The 26,529-nt window shown below is 44.5% G+C and overlaps 1 protein-coding gene across 1 annotated transcript in view; it reads left to right on the top strand.

Moving 5' to 3' along the window:
* LOC115122123 (kinesin-like protein KIF1A) overlaps positions 1-26,529 on the top strand; it is a 223,856-nt gene that overhangs the window by 6,806 nt on the left and 190,521 nt on the right. Inside the window, 1 exon segment of the mRNA XM_065009497.1 lies at positions 15,131-15,525. Within this exon segment, the coding sequence (XP_064865569.1) occupies positions 15,420-15,525 (106 nt within the window). The 5' untranslated portion in view covers positions 15,131-15,419.

Below are 26,529 nucleotides of genomic sequence, written 5' to 3'. Positions count from 1 at the left end.
TATTCTCATGTATTCTCCTGTATTCTCCTGTAGCTCCTGTATTCTCCTGTAGCTCCTGTATTCTCCTGTATTCTCCTGTAGCTCCTGTATTCTCCTGTAGCTCCTGTATTCTCCTGTATTCTCCTGTATTCTCCTGTAGCTCCTGTATTCTCCTATAGCTCCTGTATTCTCCTATATTCTCCTGTAGCTCCTGTATTCTCCTGTAGCTCCTGTATTCTCCTGTAGCTTCTGTATTCTCCTATATCTCCTGTATTCTCCTGTATTCTCCTATATCTTCTGTATTCTCCTGTATTCTCATGTATTCTCCTGTATTCTCCTGTAGCTCCTGTATTCTCCTGTATTCTCCTGTATTCTCCTGTATTCCCCTATATCTCCTGTATTCTCCTATATCTCCTGTATTCTCATGTATTCTCCTGTATTCTCCTGTATTCTCCTGTATTCTCCTATATCTCCTGTATTCTCCTGTATTCTCCTATATCTCCTGTATTCTCCTGTATTCTCCTATAGCTCCTATATTCTCCTGTAGCTCCTGTCTTCTCCTGTATTATCCTGTATTCTCCTGTATTATCCTGTATTCTCCTGTATTCTCCTGTATTCTCCTATATCTCCTGTATTCTCCTGTAGCTCCTGTATTCTCCTATATCTCCTGTATTCTCCTATATCTCCTGTATTCTCCTGTATTCTCCTGTATTATCCTGTATTCTCCTGTAGCTCCTGTATTCTCCTATAGCTCCTGTATTCTCCTGTAGCTCCTGTATTCTCCTGTATTCTCCTGTATTCTCCTATAGCTCCTGTATTCTCCTGTAGCTCCTGTATTCTCCTGTATTCTCCTGTATTCTCCTGTAGCTCCTGTATTCTCCTATATCTCCTGTATTCTCCTGTATTCTCCTATAGCTCCTATATTCTCCTATAGCTCCTTTATTCTCCTGTATTCTCCTGTATTCTCCTGTATTCTCCTGTAGCTCCTGTATTCTCCTATATTCTCCTGTATTCTCCTGTAGCTCCTGTATTCTCCTATATCTCCTGTATTCTCCTGTATTCTCCTGTAGCTCCTGTATTCTCCTATATCTCCTGTATTCTCCTGTATGTCCTGTATTCTCCTGTATTCTTCTGTAGCTCCTGTATTCTCCTGTATTCTCCTGTATTCTCCTGTAGCTCCTGTATTCTCCTATATCTCCTGTATTCTCCTGTATTCTCCTGTAGCTTCTGTATTCTCCTATATCTCCTGTATTCTCCTGTATTCTCCTATATCTCCTGTATTCTCCTGTATTCTCCTGTATTCTCCTGTAGCTCCTGTATTCTCCTGTAGCTTCTGTATTCTCCTATATCTCCTGTATTCTCCTGTATTCTCCTATATCTCCTGTATTCTCCTGTATTCTCCTGTATTCTCCTATATCTCCTGTATTCTCCTGTATTCTCCTATATCTCCTGTATTCTCCTGTATTCTCCTATAGCTCCTATATTCTCCTGTAGCTCCTGTATTCTCCTGTATTCTCCTGTATTCTCCTGTATTCTCCTGTATTCTCCTATATCTCCTGTATTCTCCTGTAGCTCCTGTATTCTCCTATATCTCCTGTATTCTCCTGTAGCTCCTGTATTCTCCTGTAGCTCCTGTATTCTCCTGTAGCTCCTGTATTCTCCTGTAGCTCCTGTATTCTCCTATAGCTCCTTTATCTCCTGTATTCTCCTATATCTCCTGTATTCTCCTATATCTCCTATATCTCCTGTATTCTCCTGTATCTCCTGTATTCTCCTATATCTCCTATATCTCCTTTATCTCCTGTATTCTCCTGTATTCTCCTATATCTCCTATATCTCCTGTATTCTCCTGTATTCTCCTGTAGCTCCTGTATTCTCCTGTAGCTCCTGTATTCTCCTATATCTCCTTTATCTCATGTATTCTCCTGTATTCTCCTATATCTCCTGTATTCTCCTATATCTCCTGTATTCTCCTATATCTCCTGTATTCTCCTGTATTCTCCTGTATCTCCTGTATTCTCCTGTAGCTCCTGTATTCTCCTGTATTCTCCTGTAGCTCCTGTATTCTCCTGTAGCTCCTGTATTCTCCTATAGCTCCTGTATTCTCCTATATCTCCTATATTCTCCTGTATCTCCTGTATTCTCCTGTAGCCCCTGTATTCTCCTGTAGCTCCTGTATTCTCCTATAGCTCCTGTATTCTCCTGTATTCTCCTGTATTCTCCTGTATTCTCCTGTAGCTCCTGTATTCTCCTGTAGCTCCTGTATTCTCCTATAGCTCCTGTATTCTCCTGTAGCTCCTGTATTCTCCTATAGCTCCTGTATTCTCCTATAGCTCCTATATTCTCCTGTAGCTCCTGTATTCTCCTGTAGCTCCTGTATTCTCCTATAGCTCCTGTATTCTCCTGTATTCTCCTGTATTCTCCTGTAGCTCCTGTATTCTCCTGTAGCTCCTGTATTCTCCTATATCTCCTGTATTCTCCTATATCTCCTGTATTCTCCTGTATTATCCTGTATTCTCCTGTATTCTCCTGTATTCTCCTATATCTCCTGTATTCTCCTGTAGCTCCTGTATTCTCCTATATCTCCTGTATTCTCCTATATCTCCTGTATTCTCCTGTATTCTCCTGTATTATCCTGTATTCTCCTGTAGCTCCTGTATTCTCCTGTATTCTCCTGTATTCTCCTGTAGCTCCTGTATTCTCCTATATCTCCTGTATTCTCCTGTATTCTCCTATAGCTCCTATATTCTCCTATAGCTCCTATATTCTCCTGTATTCTCCTGTATTCTCCTGTATTCTCCTGTAGCTCCTGTATTCTCCTGTATTCTCCTGTATTCTCCTGTAGCTCCTGTATTCTCCTATATCTCCTGTATTCTCCTGTATTCTCCTGTAGCTCCTGTATTCTCCTATATCTCCTGTATTCTCCTGTATGTCCTGTATTCTCCTGTATTCTTCTGTAGCTCCTGTATTCTCCTGTATTCTCCTGTATTCTCCTTTAGCTCCTGTATTCTCCTATATCTCCTGTATTCTCCTGTATTCTCCTGTAGCTTCTGTATTCTCCTATATCTCCTGTATTCTCCTGTATTCTCCTATATCTCCTGTATTCTCCTGTATTCTCCTGTATTCTCCTGTATTCTCCTGTAGCTCCTGTATTCTCCTGTAGCTTCTGTATTCTCCTATATCTCCTGTATTCTCCTGTATTCTCCTATATCTCCTGTATTCTCCTGTATTCTCCTGTATTCTCCTATATCTCCTGTATTCTCCTGTATTCTCCTATATCTCCTGTATTCTCCTGTATTCTCCTATAGCTCCTATATTCTCCTGTAGCTCCTGTATTCTCCTGTATTCTCCTGTATTCTCCTGTATTCTCCTATATCTCCTGTATTCTCCTGTAGCTCCTGTATTCTCCTATATCTCCTGTATTCTCCTGTAGCTCCTGTATTCTCCTGTAGCTCCTGTATTCTCCTGTAGCTTCTGTATTCTCCTATATCTCCTGTATTCTCCTGTATTCTCCTATATCTCCTGTATTCTCCTGTATTCTCCTGTATTCTCCTATATCTCCTGTATTCTCCTGTATTCTCCTATATCTCCTGTATTCTCCTGTATTCTCCTATAGCTCCTATATTCTCCTGTAGCTCCTGTATTCTCCTGTATTCTCCTGTATTCTCCTGTATTCTCCTGTATTCTCCTGTATTCTCCTATATCTCCTGTATTCTCCTGTAGCTCCTGTATTCTCCTATATCTCCTGTATTCTCCTGTAGCTCCTGTATTCTTCTGTAGCTCCTGTATTCTCCTGTAGCTCCTGTATTCTCCTGTAGCTCCTGTATTCTCCTATAGCTCCTTTATTCTCCTGTATTCTCCTATATCTCCTGTATTCTCCTATCTCCTATATCTCCTGTATTCTCCTGTATTCTCCTGTATTCTCCTGTATCTCCTGTATTCTCCTATATCTCCTATATCTCCTTTATTCTCCTGTATTCTCCTGTATTCTCCTATATCTCCTATATCTCCTGTATTCTCCTGTATTCTCCTGTAGCTCCTGTATTCTCCTGTAGCTCCTGTATTCTCCTATAGCTCCTTTATCTCATGTATTCTCCTGTATTCTCCTATATCTCCTGTATTCTCCTATATCTCCTGTATTCTCCTATATCTCCTGTATTCTCCTGTATTCTCCTGTATCTCCTGTATTCTCCTGTAGCTCCTGTATTCTCCTGTATTCTCCTGTAGCTCCTGTATTCTCCTGTAGCTCCTGTATTCTCCTATAGCTCCTGTATTCTCCTATATCTCCTATATTCTCCTGTATCTCCTGTATTCTCCTGTAGCCCCTGTATTCTCCTGTAGCTCCTGTATTCTCCTATAGCTCATGTATTCTCCTGTATTCTCCTGTATTCTCCTGTATTCTCCTGTAGCTCCTGTATTCTCCTGTATTCTCCTGTAGCTCCTGTATTCTCCTATAGCTCCTGTATTCTCCTGTAGCTCCTGTATTCTCCTATAGCTCCTGTATTCTCCTATAGCTCCTATATTCTCCTGTAGCTCCTGTATTCTCCTGTAGCTCCTGTATTCTCCTATAGCTCCTGTATTCTCCTGTATTCTCCTGTATTCTCCTGTAGCTCCTGTATTCTCCTGTATTCTCCTGTATTATCCTGTATTCTCCTGTATTCTCCTATAGCTCCTATATTCTCCTGTAGCTCCTGTCTTCTCCTGTATTCTCCTGTATTCTCCTGTATTATCCTGTATTCTCCTGTATTCTCCTGTATTCTCCTATATCTCCTGTATTCTCCTGTAGCTCCTGTATTCTCCTATATCTCCTGTATTCTCCTATATCTCCTGTATTCTCCTGTATTCTCCTGTATTATCCTGTATTCTCCTGTAGCTCCTGTATTCTCCTATAGCTCCTGTATTCTCCTATAGCTCCTGTATTCTCCTATAGCTCCTGTATTCTCCTATAGCTCCTGTATTCTCCTGTAGCTCCTGTATTCTCCTGTATTCTCCTGTATTCTCCTATAGCTCCTGTATTCTCCTGTAGCTCCTGTATTCTCCTGTATTCTCCTGTATTCTCCTGTAGCTCCTGTATTCTCCTATATCTCCTGTATTCTCCTGTATTCTCCTATAGCTCCTATATTCTCCTATAGCTCCTATATTCTCCTGTATTCTCCTGTATTCTCCTGTATTCTCCTGTAGCTCCTGTATTCTCCTGTATTCTCCTGTATTCTCCTGTAGCTCCTGTATTCTCCTATATCTCCTGTATTCTCCTGTATTCTCCTGTAGCTCCTGTATTCTCCTATATCTCCTGTATTCTCCTGTATGTCCTGTATTCTCCTGTATTCTTCTGTAGCTCCTGTATTCTCCTGTATTCTCCTGTATTCTCCTGTAGCTCCTGTATTCTCCTATATCTCCTGTATTCTCCTGTATTCTCCTGTAGCTTCTGTATTCTCCTATATCTCCTGTATTCTCCTGTATTCTCCTATATCTCCTGTATTCTCCTGTATTCTCCTGTATTCTCCTGTATTCTCCTGTAGCTCCTGTATTCTCCTGTAGCTCCTGTATTCTCCTATATCTCCTGTATTCTCCTGTATTCTCCTATATCTCCTGTATTCTCCTGTATTCTCCTGTATTCTCCTATATCTCCTGTATTCTCCTGTATTCTCCTATATCTCCTGTATTCTCCTGTATTCTCCTATAGCTCCTATATTCTCCTGTAGCTCCTGTATTCTCCTGTATTCTCCTGTATTCTCCTGTATTCTCCTGTATTCTCCTATATCTCCTGTATTCTCCTGTAGCTCCTGTATTCTCCTATATCTCCTGTATTCTCCTGTAGCTCCTGTATTCTCCTGTAGCTCCTGTATTCTCCTGTAGCTCCTGTATTCTCCTGTAGCTCCTGTATTCTCCTATAGCTCCTTTATCTCCTGTATTCTCCTATATCTCCTGTATTCTCCTATATCTCCTATATCTCATGTATTCTCCTGTATTCTCCTGTAGCTCCTGTATTCTCCTATATCTCCTATATCTCCTTTATCTCCTGTATTCTCCTGTATTCTCCTATATCTCCTATATTCTCCTGTAGCTCCTGTATTCTCCTGTAGCTCCTGTATTCTCCTATAGCTCATGTATTCTCCTGTATTCTCCTGTATTCTCCTGTATTCTCCTGTAGCTCCTGTATTCTCCTGTATTCTCCTGTAGCTCCTGTATTCTCCTATAGCTCCTGTATTCTCCTGTAGCTCCTGTATTCTCCTATAGCTCCTGTATTCTCCTATAGCTCCTATATTCTCCTGTAGCTCCTGTATTCTCCTGTAGCTCCTGTATTCTCCTATAGCTCCTGTATTCTCCTGTATTCTCCTGTATTCTCCTGTAGCTCCTGTATTCTCCTGTATTCTCCTGTATTCTCCTGTATTCTCCTGTATTCTCCTATAGCTCCTATATTCTCCTGTAGCTCCTGTCTTCTCCTGTATTCTCCTGTATTCTCCTGTATTATCCTGTATTCTCCTGTATTCTCCTGTATTCTCCTATATCTCCTGTATTCTCCTGTAGCTCCTGTATTCTCCTATATCTCCTGTATTCTCCTATATCTCCTGTATTCTCCTGTATTCTCCTGTATTATCCTGTATTCTCCTGTAGCTCCTGTATTCTCCTATAGCTCCTGTATTCTCCTGTAGCTCCTGTATTCTCCTGTATTCTCCTGTATTCTCCTATAGCTCCTGTATTCTCCTGTAGCTCCTGTATTCTCCTGTATTCTCCTGTATTCTCCTGTAGCTCCTGTATTCTCCTATATCTCCTGTATTCTCCTGTATTCTCCTATAGCTCCTATATTCTCCTATAGCTCCTATATTCTCCTGTATTCTCCTGTATTCTCCTGTATTCTCCTGTAGCTCCTGTATTCTCCTGTATTCTCCTGTATTCTCCTGTAGCTCCTGTATTCTCCTATATCTCCTGTATTCTCCTGTATTCTCCTGTAGCTCCTGTATTCTCCTATATCTCCTGTATTCTCCTGTATGTCCTGTATTCTCCTGTATTCTTCTGTAGCTCCTGTATTCTCCTGTATTCTCCTGTATTCTCCTGTAGCTCCTGTATTCTCCTATATCTCCTGTATTCTCCTGTATTCTCCTGTAGCTTCTGTATTCTCCTATATCTCCTGTATTCTCCTGTATTCTCCTATATCTCCTGTATTCTCCTGTATTCTCCTGTATTCTCCTGTATTCTCCTGTAGCTCCTGTATTCTCCTGTAGCTTCTGTATTCTCCTATATCTCCTGTATTCTCCTGTATTCTCCTATATCTCCTGTATTCTCCTGTATTCTCCTGTATTCTCCTATATCTCCTGTATTCTCCTGTATTCTCCTATATCTCCTGTATTCTCCTGTATTCTCCTATAGCTCCTATATTCTCCTGTAGCTCCTGTATTCTCCTGTATTCTCCTGTATTCTCCTGTATTCTCCTGTATTCTCCTATATTCTCCTGTATTCTCCTGTAGCTCCTGTATTCTCCTGTAGCTCCTGTATTCTCCTATATTCTCCTGTATTCTCCTGTAGCTCCTGTATTCTCCTGTAGCTCCTGTATTCTCCTGTAGCTCCTGTATTCTCCTATAGCTCCTTTATCTCCTGTATTCTCCTATATCTCCTGTATTCTCCTATATCTCCTATATCTCCTGTATTCTCCTGTATTCTCCTGTAGCTCCTGTATTCTCCTGTATTCTCCTATATCTCCTGTATTCTCCTGTATTCTCCTATAGCTCCTATATTCTCCTGTAGCTCCTGTATTCTCCTGTATTCTCCTGTATTCTCCTGTATTCTCCTGTATTCTCCTGTATTCTCCTATATCTCCTGTATTCTCCTGTATCTCCTGTATTCTCCTATATCTCCTGTATTCTCCTGTAGCTCCTGTATTCTCCTGTAGCTCCTGTATTCTCCTGTAGCTCCTGTATTCTCCTGTAGCTCCTGTATTCTCCTGTAGCTCCTTTATCTCCTGTATTCTCCTATATCTCCTGTATTCTCCTATATCTCCTATATCTCCTGTATTCTTCTGTAGCTCCTATATCTCCTGTATTATCCTATAGCTCCTGTATTCTCCTATAGCTCCTGTATTCTGCTATATCTCCTGTATTCTCCTGTAGCTCCTGTATTCTCCTATATCTCCTATATCTCCTGTATTCTCCTATAGCTCCTGTATTCTCCTATATCTCATATATTCTCCTATATCTCCTGTATTCTCCTATAGCTCCTGTATTCTCCTATAGCTCCTGTATTCTCCTATATCTCCTATAGCTCCTGTATTCTCCTATAGCTCCTGTATAATCCTATATATCCTATAGCTCCTGTATTCTCCTATAGCTCCTGTATTCTCCTGTAGCTTCTGTATTTAATTGAAGAATCCCTACTCTTGCCCAATCACAGACAAAGGGACAATGACTTCAGCTTGTCTCTAGAAAACATGTAGTGTGCCTGAACAGCCCGAAAAAAAACGAATCACAGTCCAAAACGAACAAAATCGGCCACAAAACGTGCACAACCTCTTCCAAACTGTTTTGGCTGAGAAGCATACGGTCACCTTTATTGGGCCAGTTTGACTGACTGACTGACTGGCTAACTGGCTGACTGGCTGACTGACTGACTGACTGGCTGACTGGCTGGCTGGCTGGCTGACTGGCTGGCTGACTGGCTGGCTGGCTGGCTGACTGACTGGCTGACTGACTGACTGGCTGGCTGACTGACTGGCTGACTGGCTGGCTGACTGACTGACTGGCTGACTGGCTGACTGACTGGTCTGTCTCTGTGTCATTGGACCAGTGTGACTGACTGACTGATTGACTGACTGACTGGTCTGTCTCTGTGTCATTGGACCAGGGTGACAGACTGACTGACTGATTGACTGACTGGTTGACTGACTGACTGATTGACTGACTGGTCTGTCTCTGTGTCATTGGACCAGGGTGACAGACTGACTGATTGACTGACTGACTGGTCTGTCTCTGTGTCATTGGACCAGGGTGACTGACTGATTGACTGACTGACTGGTCTGTCTCTGTGTCATTGGACCAGTATGACTGACTGACTGATTGACTGACTGGTCTGTCTCTGTGTCATTGGACCAGGGTGACTGACTGACTGATTGACTGACTGGTCTGTCTCTGTGTCATTGGACCAGGGTGACTGACTGACTGACTGATTGACTGACTGGTCTGTCTCTGTGTCATTGGACCAGGGTGACTGACTGACTGATTGACTGACTGGTCTGTCTCTGTGTCATTGGACCAGGGTGACAGACTGACTGACTGACTGACTGACTGGTCTGTCTCTATGTCAGTGGACCAGTATGACTGACTGACTGATTGACTGACTGACTGGTCTGTCTCTGTGTCATTGGACCAGGGTGACTGACTGACTGATTGACTGACTGGTCTGTCTCTGTGTCATTGGACCAGGGTGACAGACTGACTGATTGACTGACTGACTGGTCTGTCTCTATGTCATTGGACCAAGGTGACAGACTGACTGATTGACTGACTGGTCTGTCTCTATGTCATTGGACCAGTATGACTGACTGACTGACTGATTGACTGACTGGTCTGTCTCTGTGTCATTGGACCAGTATGACTTACTGACTGATTGACTGACTGACTGGTCTGTCTCTATGTCATTGGACCAGGGTGACAGACTGACTGATTGACTGACTGGTCTGTCTCTGTGTCATTGGACCAGGGTGACTGACTAATTGACTGACTGACTGGTCTGTCTCTGTGTCATTGGACCAGTATGACTGACTGACTGACTGATTGACTGACTGGTCTGTCTCTGTGTCATTGGACCAGGGTGACTGACTGACTGATTGACTGACTGGTCTGTCTCTGTGTCATTGGACCAGTGTGACTGACTGACTGATTGACTGACTGGTCTGTCTCTGTGTCATTGGACCAGGGTGACTGACTGACTGATTGACTGACTGACTGGTCTGTCTCTATGTCATTGGACCAGTATGACTGACTGACTGATTGACTGACTGACTGGTCTGTCTCTGTGTCATTGGACCAGGGTGACTGACTGACTGATTGACTGACTGACTGGTCTGTCTCTATGTCATTGGACCAGGGTGACTGACTGACTGATTGACTGACTGGTCTGTCTCTGTGTCATTGGACCAGGGTGACAGCTTGACTGACTGATTGACTGACTGGTCTGTCTCTGTGTCATTGGACCAGGGTGACAGACTGACTGACTGATTGACTGACTGGTCTGTCTCTGTGTCATTGGACCAGGGTGACAGACTGACTGACTGATTGACTGACTGGTCTGTCTCTGTGTCATTGGACCAGGGTGACTGACTGACTGATTGACTGACTGGTCTGTCTCTGTGTTATTGGACCAGGGTGACAGACTGACTGACTGATTGACTGACTGGTCTGTCTCTGTGTTATTGGACCAGGGTAATCCTAGGGAGCGACCTGTCATTCAGCTGTGGCTGCACTTCTATTGTTGCCGCTAGACTAGGTTCCCATCTCCCCTCGGCTGGAGCTGACCATGCATGCTCCTTTCATGAGACAGCCACACAATCAGGCACCCTCTATTGTAGTCCACTAGTGGGGGTCTGGACCAGGGGGTGTGAGGCCTTGTTTGTACACATATTGATTAAATTGAATGACAGGTTCAAGTCTGTTGTGACTGACAGTTAACATAAACACAAATCAAGTACCTGGTCAACTCACGCAAGATTTGTTTTGTGAGATTACACAGGTCCAGTTGTCACAATGTCTCTTCTGTACATCTCTCTCCTCCTTCTCTCTATTTCTCACTCTCTCTCCTCCTCCTCTCTCTCTCACTCTCTCTCCTCCTCTCTCTCCTCCTTCTCTCTATCTCTCACTCTCTCTCCTCCTCCTCTCACTTTATGTCTCTCTCTCACTCTCTCTCCTCCTTATATCTATCTCTCTATGTCTCTCTCTCACTCTATATCCTCCCCCTCTCTCTCTCTGTCTCTCTCTCACTCTCTCTCCTCCCTCTATCTCTCTCTATGTCTCTCTCTCACTCTCTCATCCCTCTCTCTCTCTATGTCTCTCTCTCACTCACCCTCCTCCCTCTATCTCTCTCTCTCTCGCTCTGCTGTCTCTCTCTGTCGCTGTCTCTCTCTCAATTCAATTCAAGGGGCTTTGTTGGCATGGGAAACATGTGTTAACATTGCCAAAGCAAGTGAGGTAGATAATATACAAAAGTGAAATAAACTCTCTCTCTCTCTGCTGCTGTCTCTCTCTCTCTCTATCTTTCCTGTCTCTCTCTGTTGCTGTCTCTCTCTCTTTCTCTCTGCTGTCTTACAGTTCAGTGTTATCTCCCTTAAATGAGATTATAGATTTCAGAGTGCTTGATGACTCTCGGAGGAGCAGGTTTCCATAGTGATATGGATGGACAGAGCAGTGGGAGGGAGTCTACAGTTTTAGTGGTCTCAGATCTTAGCTAACATCTTATCCTAAAGCTGAACTGATGTCAAGCGTTGTGCTTCCAGTAGAGAGGCTTCCTGTATCAATATCCCCACTTCGGGTTTTATCTTAATGGATTCACAGCAGAAGGGCTCTGTAATCTGTGATGTTTCTGAAGTAGTGCACTATGTAGGGAATAGGGTGCCATAGGACTCTAGTCAAAAGTAGTGCACTGTGTAGGGAATATAGTTCCTTTTGGGACGCAGACTGGCAGGTTAGTGGTGAACTCATCATAGAGACACTACAATAATACTTAATAGTTACTTTGTTGTCGATGGATCGGTCACCGTCCTCCGTTCGCCTGCCCCTTCGTTCACACGCTAGTCACACGCTGGTCACACGCTAGTCACACGGTAGTCACACGCTAGTCACACGCTGGTCACATGCTAGTCACACGGTAGTCACACGCTAGTCACACGCTGGTCACATGCTAGTCACACGCTAGTCACACGCTAGTCACACGCTACTCACACGCTAGTCACACGCTAGTCACACGCTGGTCACACGCTGGTCACACGCTGGTCACACGCTAGTCACAAATTACTATAGCGCCAGCCTTGGGCCAATCAGTGTAATTTTGTAAATGACAGATCTCTATGACAAGACACGTCATTCACCCAAGTTTTGTCAAAATACGACGAGTGCTGTCTGAGATATCGCGTGTGACCAGCGTGTGACTAGTCACGCGCTAGTCACACGCTAGTCACACGCACACGCTAGTCACACGCTGGTCACACGCGATATCTCAGACGCAACGAGAGAGACAAATGGGACCATAAATAAATGGTTTTGTGTGGAGAGTGTCAAACTTGGTTAACAAACATTTGTATGGCTTATTTGCTAGAATATATAGGTTTCGTAGTTGTTAGGTTGAAATGAGTGTACTGGTAAGTTGGACTAGTTACATCCTGGCAACTGTATCAGAGTTGTGCCTGTTGTTCACACGCATATCTGCCATCTCATTGGCTAGAATGGTGCCACCTGATCTTGCCTCCTCCCGACTGCCTTCTATTCTGAGAAAGGTGTCTTTAGATAACATTCCACTCATTGCCAAAGACACTGGCAATCTCAATGTTCAAAAGAGACAAATGGTCAGGCGTCTTTCTGTTGGCCCTAACTCCTAACTCCTAACTCCTAACTCCTAACTCCGCCATGGTTAGTTGGACAAAGTCGATGAGGAAAAATAACGTTTTTGGGGAGGAGGGGGTTTGTTCTATGAATTAATCTTTGTCAGCGAATGTATTTTTTGGGGTGAATTTAAAAAAACATAAACAACATAAAGGTCATGTTAACTGACTGATATTATCTCATAGAACACAACATAAAGGTCATGTTAACTGACTGATATTATCATAGAACACAACATAAAGGTCATGTTAACTGACTGATATTATCTCATAGAACACAACATAAAGGTCATGTTAACTGATTGATATTATCATAGAACACAACATAAAGGTCATGTTAACTGACTGATATTATCATAGAACACAACATAAAGGTCATGTTAACTGATTGATATTATCTCATAGAACACAACATAAAGGTCATGTTAACTGATTGATATTATCATAGAACACAACATAAAGGTCATGTTAACTGACTGATATTATCTCATAGAACACAACATAAAGGTCATGTTAACTGACTGATATTATCTCATAGAACACAACATAAAGGTCATGTTAACTGACTGATATTATCATAGAACACAACATAAAGGTCATGTTAACTGATTGATATTATCATAGAACACAACATAAAGGTCATGTTAACTGATTGATATTATCTCATAGAACACAACATAAAGGTCATGTTAACTGATTGATATTATCATAGAACACAACATAAAGGTCATGTTAACTGACTGATATTATCTCATAGAACACAACATAAAGGTCATGTTAACTGATTGATATTATCTCATAGAACACAACATAAAGGTCATGTTAACTGACTGATATTATCTCATAGAACACAACATAAAGGTCATGTTAACTGATTGATATTATCTCATAGAACACAACATAAAGGTCATGTTAACTGACTGATATTATCTCATAGAACACAACATAAAGGTCATGTTAACTGACTGATATTATCTCATAGAACACAACATAAAGGTCATGTTAACTGATTGATATTATCTCATAGAACAACAACATATAAGATCTAAGTCTGTGGTAAACCTCTGACGTTATTTTCATAGAACACAACATAAAGGTCATGTTAACGTTCCAAAACCTTATTCTAATCCCTCGTAGGGATGACTGAACGAACCAGACGCAGCCACATGAGGATGACTGTACGAACCAGACGCATCCACATGGGGGACGACATGTGTAGTGTTGCCTTGTTGTATGTCATTCAGTGGGGATCCTTATTCATGTGGAAACCACTTGTAGGGGTTATACACTATGCATTATTAGGTCATAACGGTTGTATGTCATTCAGTGGGGATCCTTATTCATTTGGAAACCAATTGTAGGGGTTATACACTATGCATTATTAGGTCATAACTGCATCAAATCAATACCTTAATCCGGGGGCGCAACCTTCACTGGCAACCTTCACCCCCCCCCACACATTCTGTTATTCCAACGGTGCCCCCCCCCACATTCTGAAATTCCAACGGTGCCCCCCACCCCCACCCATTCTGAAATTCCAACGGTGCCCCCACCCCCCACATTCTGAAATTCCAGGGTCATATTTAGAGAGTTGGGCCAACTTTTGAAATGGATGCCATGTTAGTAATTTTTATTTAGCATTCCATTTATCCATTAATGTATTTGCAGTCATAGCGTTGTTTAAATTCAGAAAATTATGTGAGCAGCTATTGGTCAATATTGCCCGTGAGGAGCTAATATGGCTGCCATGGAAAGTAGTGCCATGGTTATTATAATTGTTTAATTTTTTTTTATTAAAACGTTTTATTTAACTAGGCAAATCAGTTAATTAAGAACAAATTCTTATTTTACAATGACAGCCTACCCCTGGGCCAAACCCTCCCCTAATACGGACGACGCCCTCTTGGGCCTCACAATCACGGCCAGTTGTGATACAGCCCGGGATCGAACCAGGGTCTGTAGTGACGCCTCTAGCACTGAGATGTAGTGCTTTAGACCGCTGTGATACAGCCCGGGATCGAACCAGGGTCTGTAGTGACGCCTCTAGCACTGAGATGCAGTGCCTTAGACCGCTGTGATACAGCCCGGGATCGAACCAGGGTCTGTAGTGACGCCTCTAGCACTGAGATGTAGTGCTTTAGACCGCTGTGATACAGCCCGGGATCGAACCAGGGTCTGTAGTGACGCCTCTAGCACTGAGATGCAGTGCCTTAGACCGCTGTGATACAGCCCGGGATCGAACCAGGGTCTGTAGTGACGCCTCTAGCACTGAGATGCAGTGCCTTAGACCGCTGTGATACAGCCCGGGATCGAACCAGGGTCTGTAGTGACGCCTCTAGCACTGAGATGCAGTGCCTTAGACCGCTGCGCTGGTCGGGAGCCCATGTAAATGCATCATTGCAGGAACATCAATGTCCTTAATTCTCTAGATATATAACTAACTAAATACCTAAAGCTACCGGTAATTTGAATTGTGAAGCATCTATGTCGTGCTTATGAAGTCTATATGAAGGCTTTATAAAGCCTTGATGCACTTCAAAATTAAGCAGGACTCTTCTTCTTCTATTTCAGGTGTTGCTATACCCGTTTCCCGGACTCGTTTCGAGAGGCGCTCTGAGCAGGCTGGTCCCAGGCAGGAGGCACCGTCTCCCGGACTCTGTGTTTGGGCCCGTTTTGAGAGGCTCTCCGAGCAGGCTGGTCCCAGACAGGAGGCACCATCTCCCAGGCCCTTTGTTTGGGCCCGTTTTGAGAGGCGCTCTGAGCAGGCTGGTCCCAGGCAGGAGGCACCGTCTCCCGGACTCTGTGTTTGGGCCCGTTTTGAGAGGCTCTCCGAGCAGGCTGGTCCCAGGCAGGAGGCACCATGTCCGGGGCCTCTGTGAAGGTGGCGGTGCGGGTCCGACCCTTCAACTCCAGAGAGATGGGGAAGGACAGCAAATGCATCATCCAGATGTCAGGAAACACAACCAGTGAGTGTCACACACACACACACACACAATCACACACACACTGTGTAAGAAAAACACTGTCATTACTACAGTAATGCCGCTCTGTACCATCACTCACTCATATATCTTTATGTACATATTCTTTATCCCCTTACACTTGTGTCTATAAGGTAGTAGTTTTGGAATTGTTAGCTAGATTACTTGTTGGTTATTACTGCATTGTCGGAACTAGAAGCACAAGCATTTCGCTACACTCGCACTAACATCTGCTAACCATGTGTATGTGACAAATACAATTTGATTTGATTTGATTTGAACCGTGTTGTTAAATATTCTTTTTTCACGCTTACATTTTCACTTACATATACGATGTTAAAACTGAATCACAATAGAAGGCAGCCATTTTGTTTTTTAATGCTATGACTCCACAGTGTTCAGCCAGCCAGATTACACACACGCACACACACGTTATTATGCCTCCACGTTGCCCTCAGACAGCCTTCCACTGAACAGTCAATTACGGGAAACAAAGGAACAAATCTGACCTGACATTCATTTGCGGTTTCCTTTACTCGTTCGTGTAATGTGGAGGCATTAGGTCATGTGATTTTCACTTTCTGAGGGTGGTTGTTGAACTGTACGGGTTTCTGTCTTTTAATAGATTGGTTTTCATATGGTTAGAATTGTACGATAAAATGATTATTATTTTGGGAATGGAAGCAATTTACAAAAATGTTACAAACAGTACAAGGTTATTGCCTATGCTAGTGTAGCTTGCATGTGTGTTGCATGTGTGTTGCTATACTATTGTACAGTTAGAAAAAATGGATCAATGTTCATGGTATGGCTAGGCTAGAAAGAACCTGGGAGACACCACAAATTACTTCTCTTTTGGTTTTTTTTTTTTGAGGGATTTATTATGGCTGGAGTCTGGAAGCATTTTGATTGGTCGGTCACCTCTCTCTTGTCCATTGTCCTGGCCTGGTTTCTTGGGATCCCAGGTTATGAAGAGAAGTCTTAGCCATGGCGTTAGGGAGACTGCAGAGAGACTTGATATCCAGCCTGTTCAGTAAGGTACAGCCATTGGTCAATAATAGATTAGCTTCCCTAAAATATTTAGCATATGGCCTAATTTAGCTCATCCACCCCCCCGCCACCTCCCCGTTCCCTAGCCTTCTTCATGTCATGACTGGCTGGAGTCAAAAAACCAAGTCCCCGTTCCCTAGCCTTCTTCATGTCATGACTGGCTGGAGTCAAAATACCAAGTCCCCGATCCCTAGCCTTCTTCATGTCATGGCTGGCTCGAGTCAAAATACCAAGTCCCCGTTCCCTAGCCTTCTTCATGTCATGACTGGCTGGAGTCAAAATACCAAGTCCCCGTTCCCTAGCCTTCTTCATGTCATGACTGGCTGGAGTCAAAAAAACAAGTCCCCGTTCCCTAGCCTTCTTCATGTCATGACTGGCTGGAGTCAAAATACCAAGTCCCCGTTCCCTAGCCTTCTTCATGTCATGACTGGCTGGAGTCAAAAAACCAAGTCCCCGTTCCCTAGCCTTCTTCATGTCATGACTGGCTGGAGTCAAAATACCAAGTCCCCGTTCCCTAGCCTTCTTCATGTCATGACTGGCTGGAGTCAAAATACCAAGTCCCCGTTCCCTAGCCTTCTTCATGTCATGACTGGCTGGAGTCAAAAAACCAAGTCCCCGTTCCCTAGCCTTCTTCATGTCATGACTGGCTGGAGTCAAAAAACAAAGTCCCCGTTCCATAGCCTTCTTCATGTCATGACTGGCTGGAGTCAAAATACCAAGTCCCCGTTCCCTAGCCTTCTTCATGTCATGGTTGGCTCGAGTCAAAAAAACAGTTCAGGGGGTGTAGAGAAAATGTGTAGAGTGTAGAGAAAAGGAGTATTGGAAAGGCCAGGGGGTGTAGAGGAAAGGAGCATTGGAAAGGTCAGGGGGTGTAGAGGAAAGGAGCATTGGAAAGGTCAGGGGGTGTAGAGGAAAGGAGCATTGGAAAGGTCAGGGGGTGTAGAGGAAAGGAGAATTGGAAAGGCCAGGGGGTGTAGAGAAAAGGAGTATTGGAAAGGTCAGGGGGTGTAGAGGAAAGGAGCATTGGAAAGGTCAGGGGTGTAGAGGAAAGGAGCATTGGAAAGGTCAGGGGTGTAGAGGAAAGGAGAATTGGAAAGGCCAGGGGGTGTAGAGAAAAGGAGTATTGGAAAGGTCAGGGGGTGTAGAGGAAAGGAGCATTGGAAAGGTCAGGGGGTATAGAAAAAAGGAGTATTGGAAAGGTCAGGGGGTGTAGGAGGTAAAGCCTGTATTTCAACAAACACAATTGTACATCTAAGTGCTGGTGATAGCACTATAAGTTCAGGGGTGTGTCCGAAATATCTCTGCTATTTTCACAACCGGAATTATGGGCGCAGTAGCTGGATGCGGTGTGAAAAGGCGGAGTTTTGATGAATAAACAAGTTGAAGGTGTGTCAACGTTTGACCCCCTCACTGGCCAATCAGAACGTGATCCATGGTTAATATGTGGATTGCTTTAAGTTGTGGTTTATCGTATTTTATGTATTACATTGTCATCGACTCCAAATCAAATGTTAGTCCGTTATAGCCCATTTTTTGGGGTATTATCCGACAGAAACAAAATAACAAAATCTCATATTTGATAACGTAAATATGTTGAATATGTTTTGGTACAGAAATAGCATGGCTTCATTATGGGAACGTATTGTTAACATAGGAGAGGAGGCTTGAGGACAACACAGTCAGTATAGGCAGGTTGGCGTTTTCCCGCTCATGAATGTTGTTCTGGAGGCAGCTCTGTAGAGAGTGGTCACTAGCTGGCACAGCCACAAAGTCATAAAATCTGATTTTTAAACCTAATTCTAATCCTAACCTTAATCACGCTGCTAATCCTAATGCCTAACCCTAACCTCAACCACGCTGCTAATCCTAATGCCTAACCCTAACCTTAAATTAAGACCAAAAAGTTAATTTTGGTTTTCACAAATTTTATAGCTAATATAAAATATTGCTAATTTTGAATTTGCAGCTGGCCTATCTAAGGGTAAATCGCTCAGTTCTGCCTCCAGGACAAGATTCATGACAATAAACGTCAACCTGCTGAGTATTACGGGAGAGGAGATTTAGCCCGTATAGAGTATATAGGTATATTAGCTAATGCTTTATATCTGTTCAGTATAGAGTATCTAAGGATGGAGTACCTATAGTTCCTTCTTACAGTAGCTATGACCAGCCCTATAGTTCCTTCTTACAGTAGCTATGACCAGCCCTATAGGCCCTTCTTATAGTAACTATGACCAGCCCTATAGGCCCTTCTTACAGTAGATATGACCAGCCCTATAGGCCCTTCTTACAGTAGCTATGACCAGCCCTATAGGCCCTTCTTACAGTAGCTATGACCAGCCCTATAGTTCCTTCTTACAGTAGCTATGACCAGCCCTATAGTTCCTTCTTACAGTAGCTATGACCAGCCCTATAGTTCCTTCTTACAGTAGCAATGACCAGCCCTATAGTTCCTTCTTATAGTAACTATGACCAGCCTTATAGGCCCTTCTTACAGTAACTATGACCAGCCCTATAGGCCCTTCTTACAGTAACTATGACCAGCCCTATAGGCCCTTCTTACAGTAACTATGACCAGCCCTATAGGCCCTTCTTACAGTAGATATGACCAGCCCTATAGGCTCTTCTTACAGTAGCTATGACCAGCCCTATAGTTCCTTCTTACAGTAGCTATGACCAGCCCTATAGTTCCTTCTTACAGTAGATATGACCAGCCCTATAGGCTCTTCTTACAGTAGATATGACCAGCCCTATAGGCCCTTCTTACAGTAGCTATGACCAGCCCTATAGGCTCTTCTTACAGTAGCTATGACCAGCCCTATAGGCTCTTCTTACAGTAGATATGACCAGCCCTATAGGCTCTTCTTACAGTAGCTATGACCAGCCCTATAGGCTCTTCTTACAGAAGCTATGACCAGCCCTATAGGCCCTTCTTACAGTAGATATGACCAGCCCTATAGTTCCTTCTTACAGTAGCTATGACCAGCCCTATAGTTCCTTCTTACAGTAGCAATGACCAGCCCTATAGTTCCTTCTTATAGTAACTATGACCAGCCCTATAGGCCCTTCTTACAGTAACTATGACCAGCCCTATAGTTCCTTCTTACAGTAGCTATGACCAGCCCTATAGTTCCTTCTTACAGTAGCAATGACCAGCCCTATAGTTCCTTCTTATAGTAACTATGACCAGCCCTATAGGCCCTTCTTACAGTAACTATGACCAGCCCTATAGGCCCTTCTTACAGTAACTATGACCAGCCCTATAGGCCCTTCTTACAGTAACTATGACCAACCCTATAGGCCCTTCTTACAGTAGATATGACCAGCCCTATAGGCTCTTCTTACAGTAGCTATGACCAGCCCTATAGGCCCTTCTTACAGTAGATATGACCAGCCCTATAGGCTCTTCTTACAGTAGCTATGACCAGCCCTATAGGCTCTTCTTACAGAAGCTATGACCAGCCCTATAGGCCCTTCTTACAGTAGATATGACCAGCCCTATAGTTCCTTCTTACAGTAGCTATGACCAGCCCTATAGGCCCTTCTTATAGTAACTATGACCAGCCCTATAGGCTCTACTTACAGTAACTATGACCAGCACTATAGGCTCTTCTTAAAGTAGCTATGACCAGCCCTATAGGCCCTTCTTACAGTAGATATGACCAGCCCTATAGTTCCTTCTTACAGTAGCTATGACCAGCCCTATAGGCCCTTCTTATAGTAACTATGACCAGCCCTATAGGCCCTTCTTACAGTAACCATGACCATCCCTATAGGCTCTACTTACAGTAACTATGACCATCCCTATAGTTCCTTCTTACAGTAACTATGACCAGCCCTGTAGGCCCTTCTTACAGTAGCTATGACCAGCCCTATAGGCCCTTCTTACAGTAACTATGACCAGCCCTGTAGGCCCTTCTTACAGTAACTATGACCAGCCTCTAGGTTCTTCTTACAGTAGCTATGACCAGCCCTATAGGCTCTTCTTACAGTAGATATGACCAGCCCTATAGTTCCTTCTTACAGTAGCTATGACCAGCCCTATAGTTCCTTCTTACAGTAGCTATGACCAGCCCTATAGGCCCTTCTTATAGTAACTATGACCAGCCCTATAGGCCCTTCTTACAGTAGATATGACCAGCCCTATAGGCCCTTCTTACAGTAGCTATGACAAGCCCTATAGGCCCTTCTTACAGTAGCTATGACCAGCCCTATAGGCCCTTCTTACAGTTGCTATGACCAGCCCTATAGGCTCTTCTTACAGTAGATATGACCAGCCCTATAGTTCCTTCTTACAGTAGCTATGACCAGCCCTATAGTTCCTTCTTACAGTAGCAATGACCAGCCCTATAGTTCCTTCTTATAGTAACTATGACCAGCCCTATAGGCCCTTCTTACAGTAACTATGACCAGCCCTATAGGCCCTTCTTACAGTAACTATGACCAGCCCTATAGGCCCTTCTTACAGTAGATATGACCAGCCCTATAGGCTCTTCTTACAGTAGCTATGACCAGCCCTATAGTTCCTTCTTACAGTAGCTATGACCAGCCCTATAGTCCCTTCTTACAGTAGCTATGACCAGCCCTATAGGCTCTTCTTACAGTAGCTATGACCAGCCCTATAGGCTCTTCTTACAGTAGATATGACCAGCCCTATAGGCTCTTCTTACAGTAGCTATGACCAGCCCTATAGGCTCTTCTTACAGTAGATATGACCAGCCCTATAGTTCCTTCTTACAGTAGCTATGACCAGCCCTATAGGCCCTTCTTATAGTAACTATGACCAGCCCTATAGGCTCTACTTACAGTAACTATGACCAGCACTATAGGCTCTTCTTAAAGTAGCTATGACCAGCCCTATAGGCCCTTCTTACAGTAGATATGGCCAGCCCTATAGTTCCTTCTTACAGTAGCTATGACCAACCCTATAGGCCCTTCTTATAGTAACTATGACCAGCCCTATAGGCCCTTCTTACAGTAACCATGACCATCCCTATAGGCTCTACTTACAGTAACTATGACCATCCCTATAGTTCCTTCTTACAGTAACTATGACCAGCCCTGTAGGCCCTTCTTACAGTAGCTATGACCAGCCCTATAGGCCCTTCTTACAGTAACTATGACCAGCCCTGTAGGCCCTTCTTACAGTAACTATGACCAGCCCTATAGGCTCTTCTTACAGTAGCTATGACCAGCCATATAGGCTCTTCTTACAGTAGCTATGACCAGCCCTATAGGCCCTTCTTAAAGTAGCTATGACCAGCCCTATAGGCCCTTCTTACAGTACCTATGACCAGCCCTATAGGCCATTCTTACAGTAACTATGACCAGCCCTATAGGCTCTTCTTACAGTAGCTATGACCAGCCCTATAGGCTCTTCTTACAGTAGCTATGACCAGCCCTATAGGCCCTTCTTAAAGTAGCTATGACCAGCCCTAGAGGCCCTTCTTACAGTAGCTATTACCAGCCCTATAGGCTCTTCTTACAGTAGCAATGACCAGCCCTATAGGCCCTTCTTACAGTAAATTTGACCAGCCCTATAGGCCCTTCTTACAGTAGCTATGACCAGCCCTATAGGCCCTTCTTACAGTAGCTATGACCATCCCTATAGGCCCTTCTTACAGTAGCTATGACCAGCCCTATAGGCCCTTCTTACAGTAACCATGACCATCCCTATAGGCTCTACTTACAGTAACTATGACCATCCCTATAGTTCCTTCTTACAGTAACTATGACCAGCCCTGTAGGCCCTTCTTACAGTAGCTATGACCAGCCCTATAGGCCCTTCTTACAGTAACTATGACCAGCCCTGTAGGCCCTTCTTACAGTAACTATGACCAGCCCTATAGGCTCTTCTTACAGTAGCTATGACCAGCCATATAGGCTCTTCTTACAGTAGCTATGACCAGCCCTATAGGCCCTTCTTAAAGTAGCTATGACCAGCCCTATAGGCCCTTCTTACAGTACCTATGACCAGCCCTATAGGCCATTCTTACAGTAACTATGACCAGCCCTATAGGCTCTTCTTACAGTAGCTATGACCAGCCCTATAGGCTCTTCTTACAGTAGCTATGACCAGCCCTATAGGCCCTTCTTAAAGTAGCTATGACCAGCCCTAGAGGCCCTTCTTACAGTAGCTATTACCAGCCCTATAGGCTCTTCTTACAGTAGCAATGACCAGCCCTATAGGCCCTTCTTACAGTAAATTTGACCAGCCCTATAGGCCCTTCTTACAGTAGCTATGACCAGCCCTATAGGCCCTTCTTACAGTAGCTATGACCATCCCTATAGGCCCTTCTTACAGTAGCTATGACCAGCCCTATAGGCCCTTCTTACAGTAGATATGACCAGCCCTATAGGCTCTTCTTACAGTAGCTATGACCAGCCCTATAGGCCCTTCTTACAGTAGCTATGACCAGCCCTATAGGCCCTTCTTACAGTAGATATGACCAGCTCTATAGGCCCTTACAGTAGCTATGACCAGCCCTATAGGCCCTTCTTACAGTAGCTATGACCAGCCCTATAGGCCCTGTCATATGGCACTGGCCTCTGTCTCTGCAACATAACCAGGAGAGAGATGAAGTGACGACCATTTCTGCATCTTAACCAATAGAGAGAGGGAGGGACGGCCATCTCTGCATCTTAACCAATAGAGAGGGGCGGCAGGGTAGCGGCAGGGTAGCCTAGTGGTTAGAGCATTGGGCTAGAAACCGGAAGGTTGTGAGTTCAAACCCCCGAGCTGACAAGTTACAAATCTGTCGTTCTGCCCCTGAACAGGCAGTTAACCCACTGTTCCCAGGCCGTCATTGAAAATAAGAATTTGTTCTTAACTGACTTGCCTAGTTAAATTAAGGTAAAAAAAAAAAATTTAAAAGAGAGGGAAGGGCGGCCATCTCTGCACCTTAACCAATAGAGAGAGAGGGAGGGACGGCCATCTCTGCATCTTAACCAATAGAGAGGGAGGGACGACCACCTCTGCATCATAACCAATAGAGAGAGAGGGAGGGACGGCCATCTCTGCATCTTAATCAATAGGGAGGGACGGCCATCTCTGCATCATAACCAATAGAGAGAGGGAGGGACGGCCATCTCTGCATCTTAACCAATAGCGAGAGAGGGAGGGACGGCCATCTCTGCATCTTAACCAATAGAGAGAGAAGGAGTGACGGTCATCTCTGCATCTTAACCAATAGAGAGAGAGGGAGGGACGGCCATCTCTGCATCATAACCAATAGAGAGGGAGGGACGGCCATCTCTGCATCTTAACCAATAGCGAGAGAGGGAGGGACGGCCATCTCTGCGTCTTAACCAATAGAGAGAGAAGGAGTGACGGCCATCTCTGCATCTTAACCAATAGAGAGAGAGGGAGGGACGGCCATCTCTGCATCATAACCAATAGAGAGAGAGGGAGGGACGGCCATCTCTGCATCTTAACCAATAGAGAGGGAGGGACGGCCATCTCTGCATCTTAAACAATAGAGAGAGAGGGAGTGACGGCCATCTCTGCATCTTAACCAATAGAGAGAGAGGGACGGCCATCTCTATATCTTAACCAATAGAGAGAGAGGGACGGCCATCTCTGCATCTTAACCAATAGAGAGAGAGGGAGTGACGGCCATCTCTGCATCTTAACCAATAGAGAGAGAGGGAGTGACGGCCATCTCTGCATCTTAACCAATAGCGAGAGAGGGAGGGACGGCCATCTCTGCATCTTAACCAATAGAGAGAGAATTAGGGACGGCCATCTTTGCATCTTAACCAATAGAGAGAGAGGGAGGGCCATCTCTGCATCTTAACCAATAGAGAGAGAGGGGATAACATTGGGACGTCCTTGTACTGTAGGATTCCTTCTGTGGTAATCTTCTCTGTGTAGATGCATATCTTTACAGTCATCAGGGAGTCGGCCGGGACACCAACACAACACAGAGTCGGATGCCCAACGCCACTATTTCACTTCACAGACTTTGTATTTCCGCAAGCAATACGTCTTGATTGGCTTCTATGGTAATTACTTGACAAGGAACAGTGATTTCCTTATGCTACCAGAAGGCAATAGGACATGTTTGGTATTTGTCTCACGGAACAGTGGATTTAAAGTCAAAAGTAGTTATTCTTAGAGGAAAGAAGGGGGTCATTTGGGCTGCACCCTCTGCAGCACAGAATACAGATGGAGGGGGGGTTCATGGGAGTTCGGTGGACCAATCAGCTCCTCTGCAGCACAGAATACAGATGGGAGGGTTCATGGGAGTTCGGTGGACCAATCAGCTCCTCTGCAGCACAGAATACAGATGGGGGGGTTCATGGGAGTTCGATGTACCAAGCGGGGCACATAATCGATTTTCAACACAAGATTACCTACGAGAACATTCTGTTTGCTGTGCCAGGGGCATTTCCCACGTCATCTCATCTCAGGAGACGATCTCTCTCTCACCTTCTCTGATTATAGCTGGGTGCAGTCACAGCTGTCTTTCTCTCTGTAACCTCACCGTGACCTCACCGGGACCTGTCTGTGACCTCTCCGTTAATTTACGGCAACAATGAAATGTACCATGTCATCAAAAACACATCCACTTAACTTAAACCATTTAAGTTTCACTGCGTTTACAAGAAGTTTACCTTAAAATCAGCAGCATTCTAAGCCCTCCTCAGACTTACTTTTTTTTGGATGGGACAGCATTGATGGGACAGCATTGATGGGACAGCATGGATGGGACAGCATGGATGGGACAGCATGGATGGGACAGCATTGGACAGCATGGATGGGACAGCATTGATGGGACAGCATGGATGGGACAGCATGGATGGGACAGCATGGATGGGACAGCATTGGACAGCATGGATGGGACAGCATTGATGGGACAGCATTGATGGGACAGCATTGTGTGCCTGGTGCCAGGTATTGTCTTGTAAGCCCCCCCAACACAATGCCACCATCCTAGTTAGAGGCTCTCAACAGGCGGTTCTCTGTCCATACTGGTTCAATGGCGCTCGTTGCATCCCACATGGTAGACTCTCCCCTTTATTATATTAGGTATCTTTATTCCCCTTACGGGTCCTGGTCAAAAGTAGTGCACTTACTTAGGGAATAGGGTGCCATTTGGGATGCGCAACTAGCATATTGTTCCGTGTCCATAGTGAGTCAATGGGGCTGGCTGCTCGACTGCTTGGATGTAGGGGCTGTCTGTCTGTATGGAGGCTGGATGATGTCATGACAGAACCTCACACATGGTAACAGTGAGACGGGGACGGGGGTTTATATGTCCCCTTCTTTGTAGTAGTCTGGCCCTGGGGGGGGGAGAGAGAGCGAGGAGTGGAGGTCTTTGTGCATCATGCTCTGTGGAGGCAGATGGAGGTGGGTAGAGGAAGATAGACGAGAGAGAGAGAGAGAGAGAGAGAGAGAGAGAGAGAGAGAGAGAGCTGGGAGGAGGAAGGTAGAGAGAGAGAAAGAGAGAGCTGGGAGGAGGAAGGTAGAAGAGAGAGAGAGAGCTGGGAGGAGGAAGGTAGAGAGAGCGAGAGAGAGAGAGCTGGGAGGAGGAAGGTAGAGAGAGAGAGAGCTGGGAGGAGAATGGTAGATGAGAGAGAGAGAGCTGGGAGGAGGAAGGTAGATGAGAGAGAGAGAGCTTGGAGGAGGAAGATAGAAGAGAGAGAGTAAGGGGGTTATGTTGAAGGTAAAGAGAGAGAGAGCTGGGAGGAGGAAGGTAGATGAGAGAGAGAGCTGGGAGGAGGAAGGTAGATGAGAGAGAGAGAGCTGGGAGGAGGAAGGTAGACGAGACAGAGGAAGGGGGTTATGTTGTGCATCTCTCTCTCTTTTGATGGCTGGAGTTGGTTCAGTAGGTCTTGTTCCCACAAAGCAGAAGAATGGCAGTGAGTTTAGTGAGTGACAGAGCCTCTGTCTATTTGCTTCTCTGGGACTATGGGAGGAGTTAAATCCCTGCTCCA

The sequence above is a fragment of the Oncorhynchus nerka genome, linkage group LG25, assembly GCF_034236695.1.
Source record: "Oncorhynchus nerka isolate Pitt River linkage group LG25, Oner_Uvic_2.0, whole genome shotgun sequence".
NCBI lineage: Eukaryota > Metazoa > Chordata > Actinopteri > Salmoniformes > Salmonidae > Oncorhynchus > Oncorhynchus nerka.
This window is presented reverse-complemented; position numbering and strand designations above follow the sequence as displayed.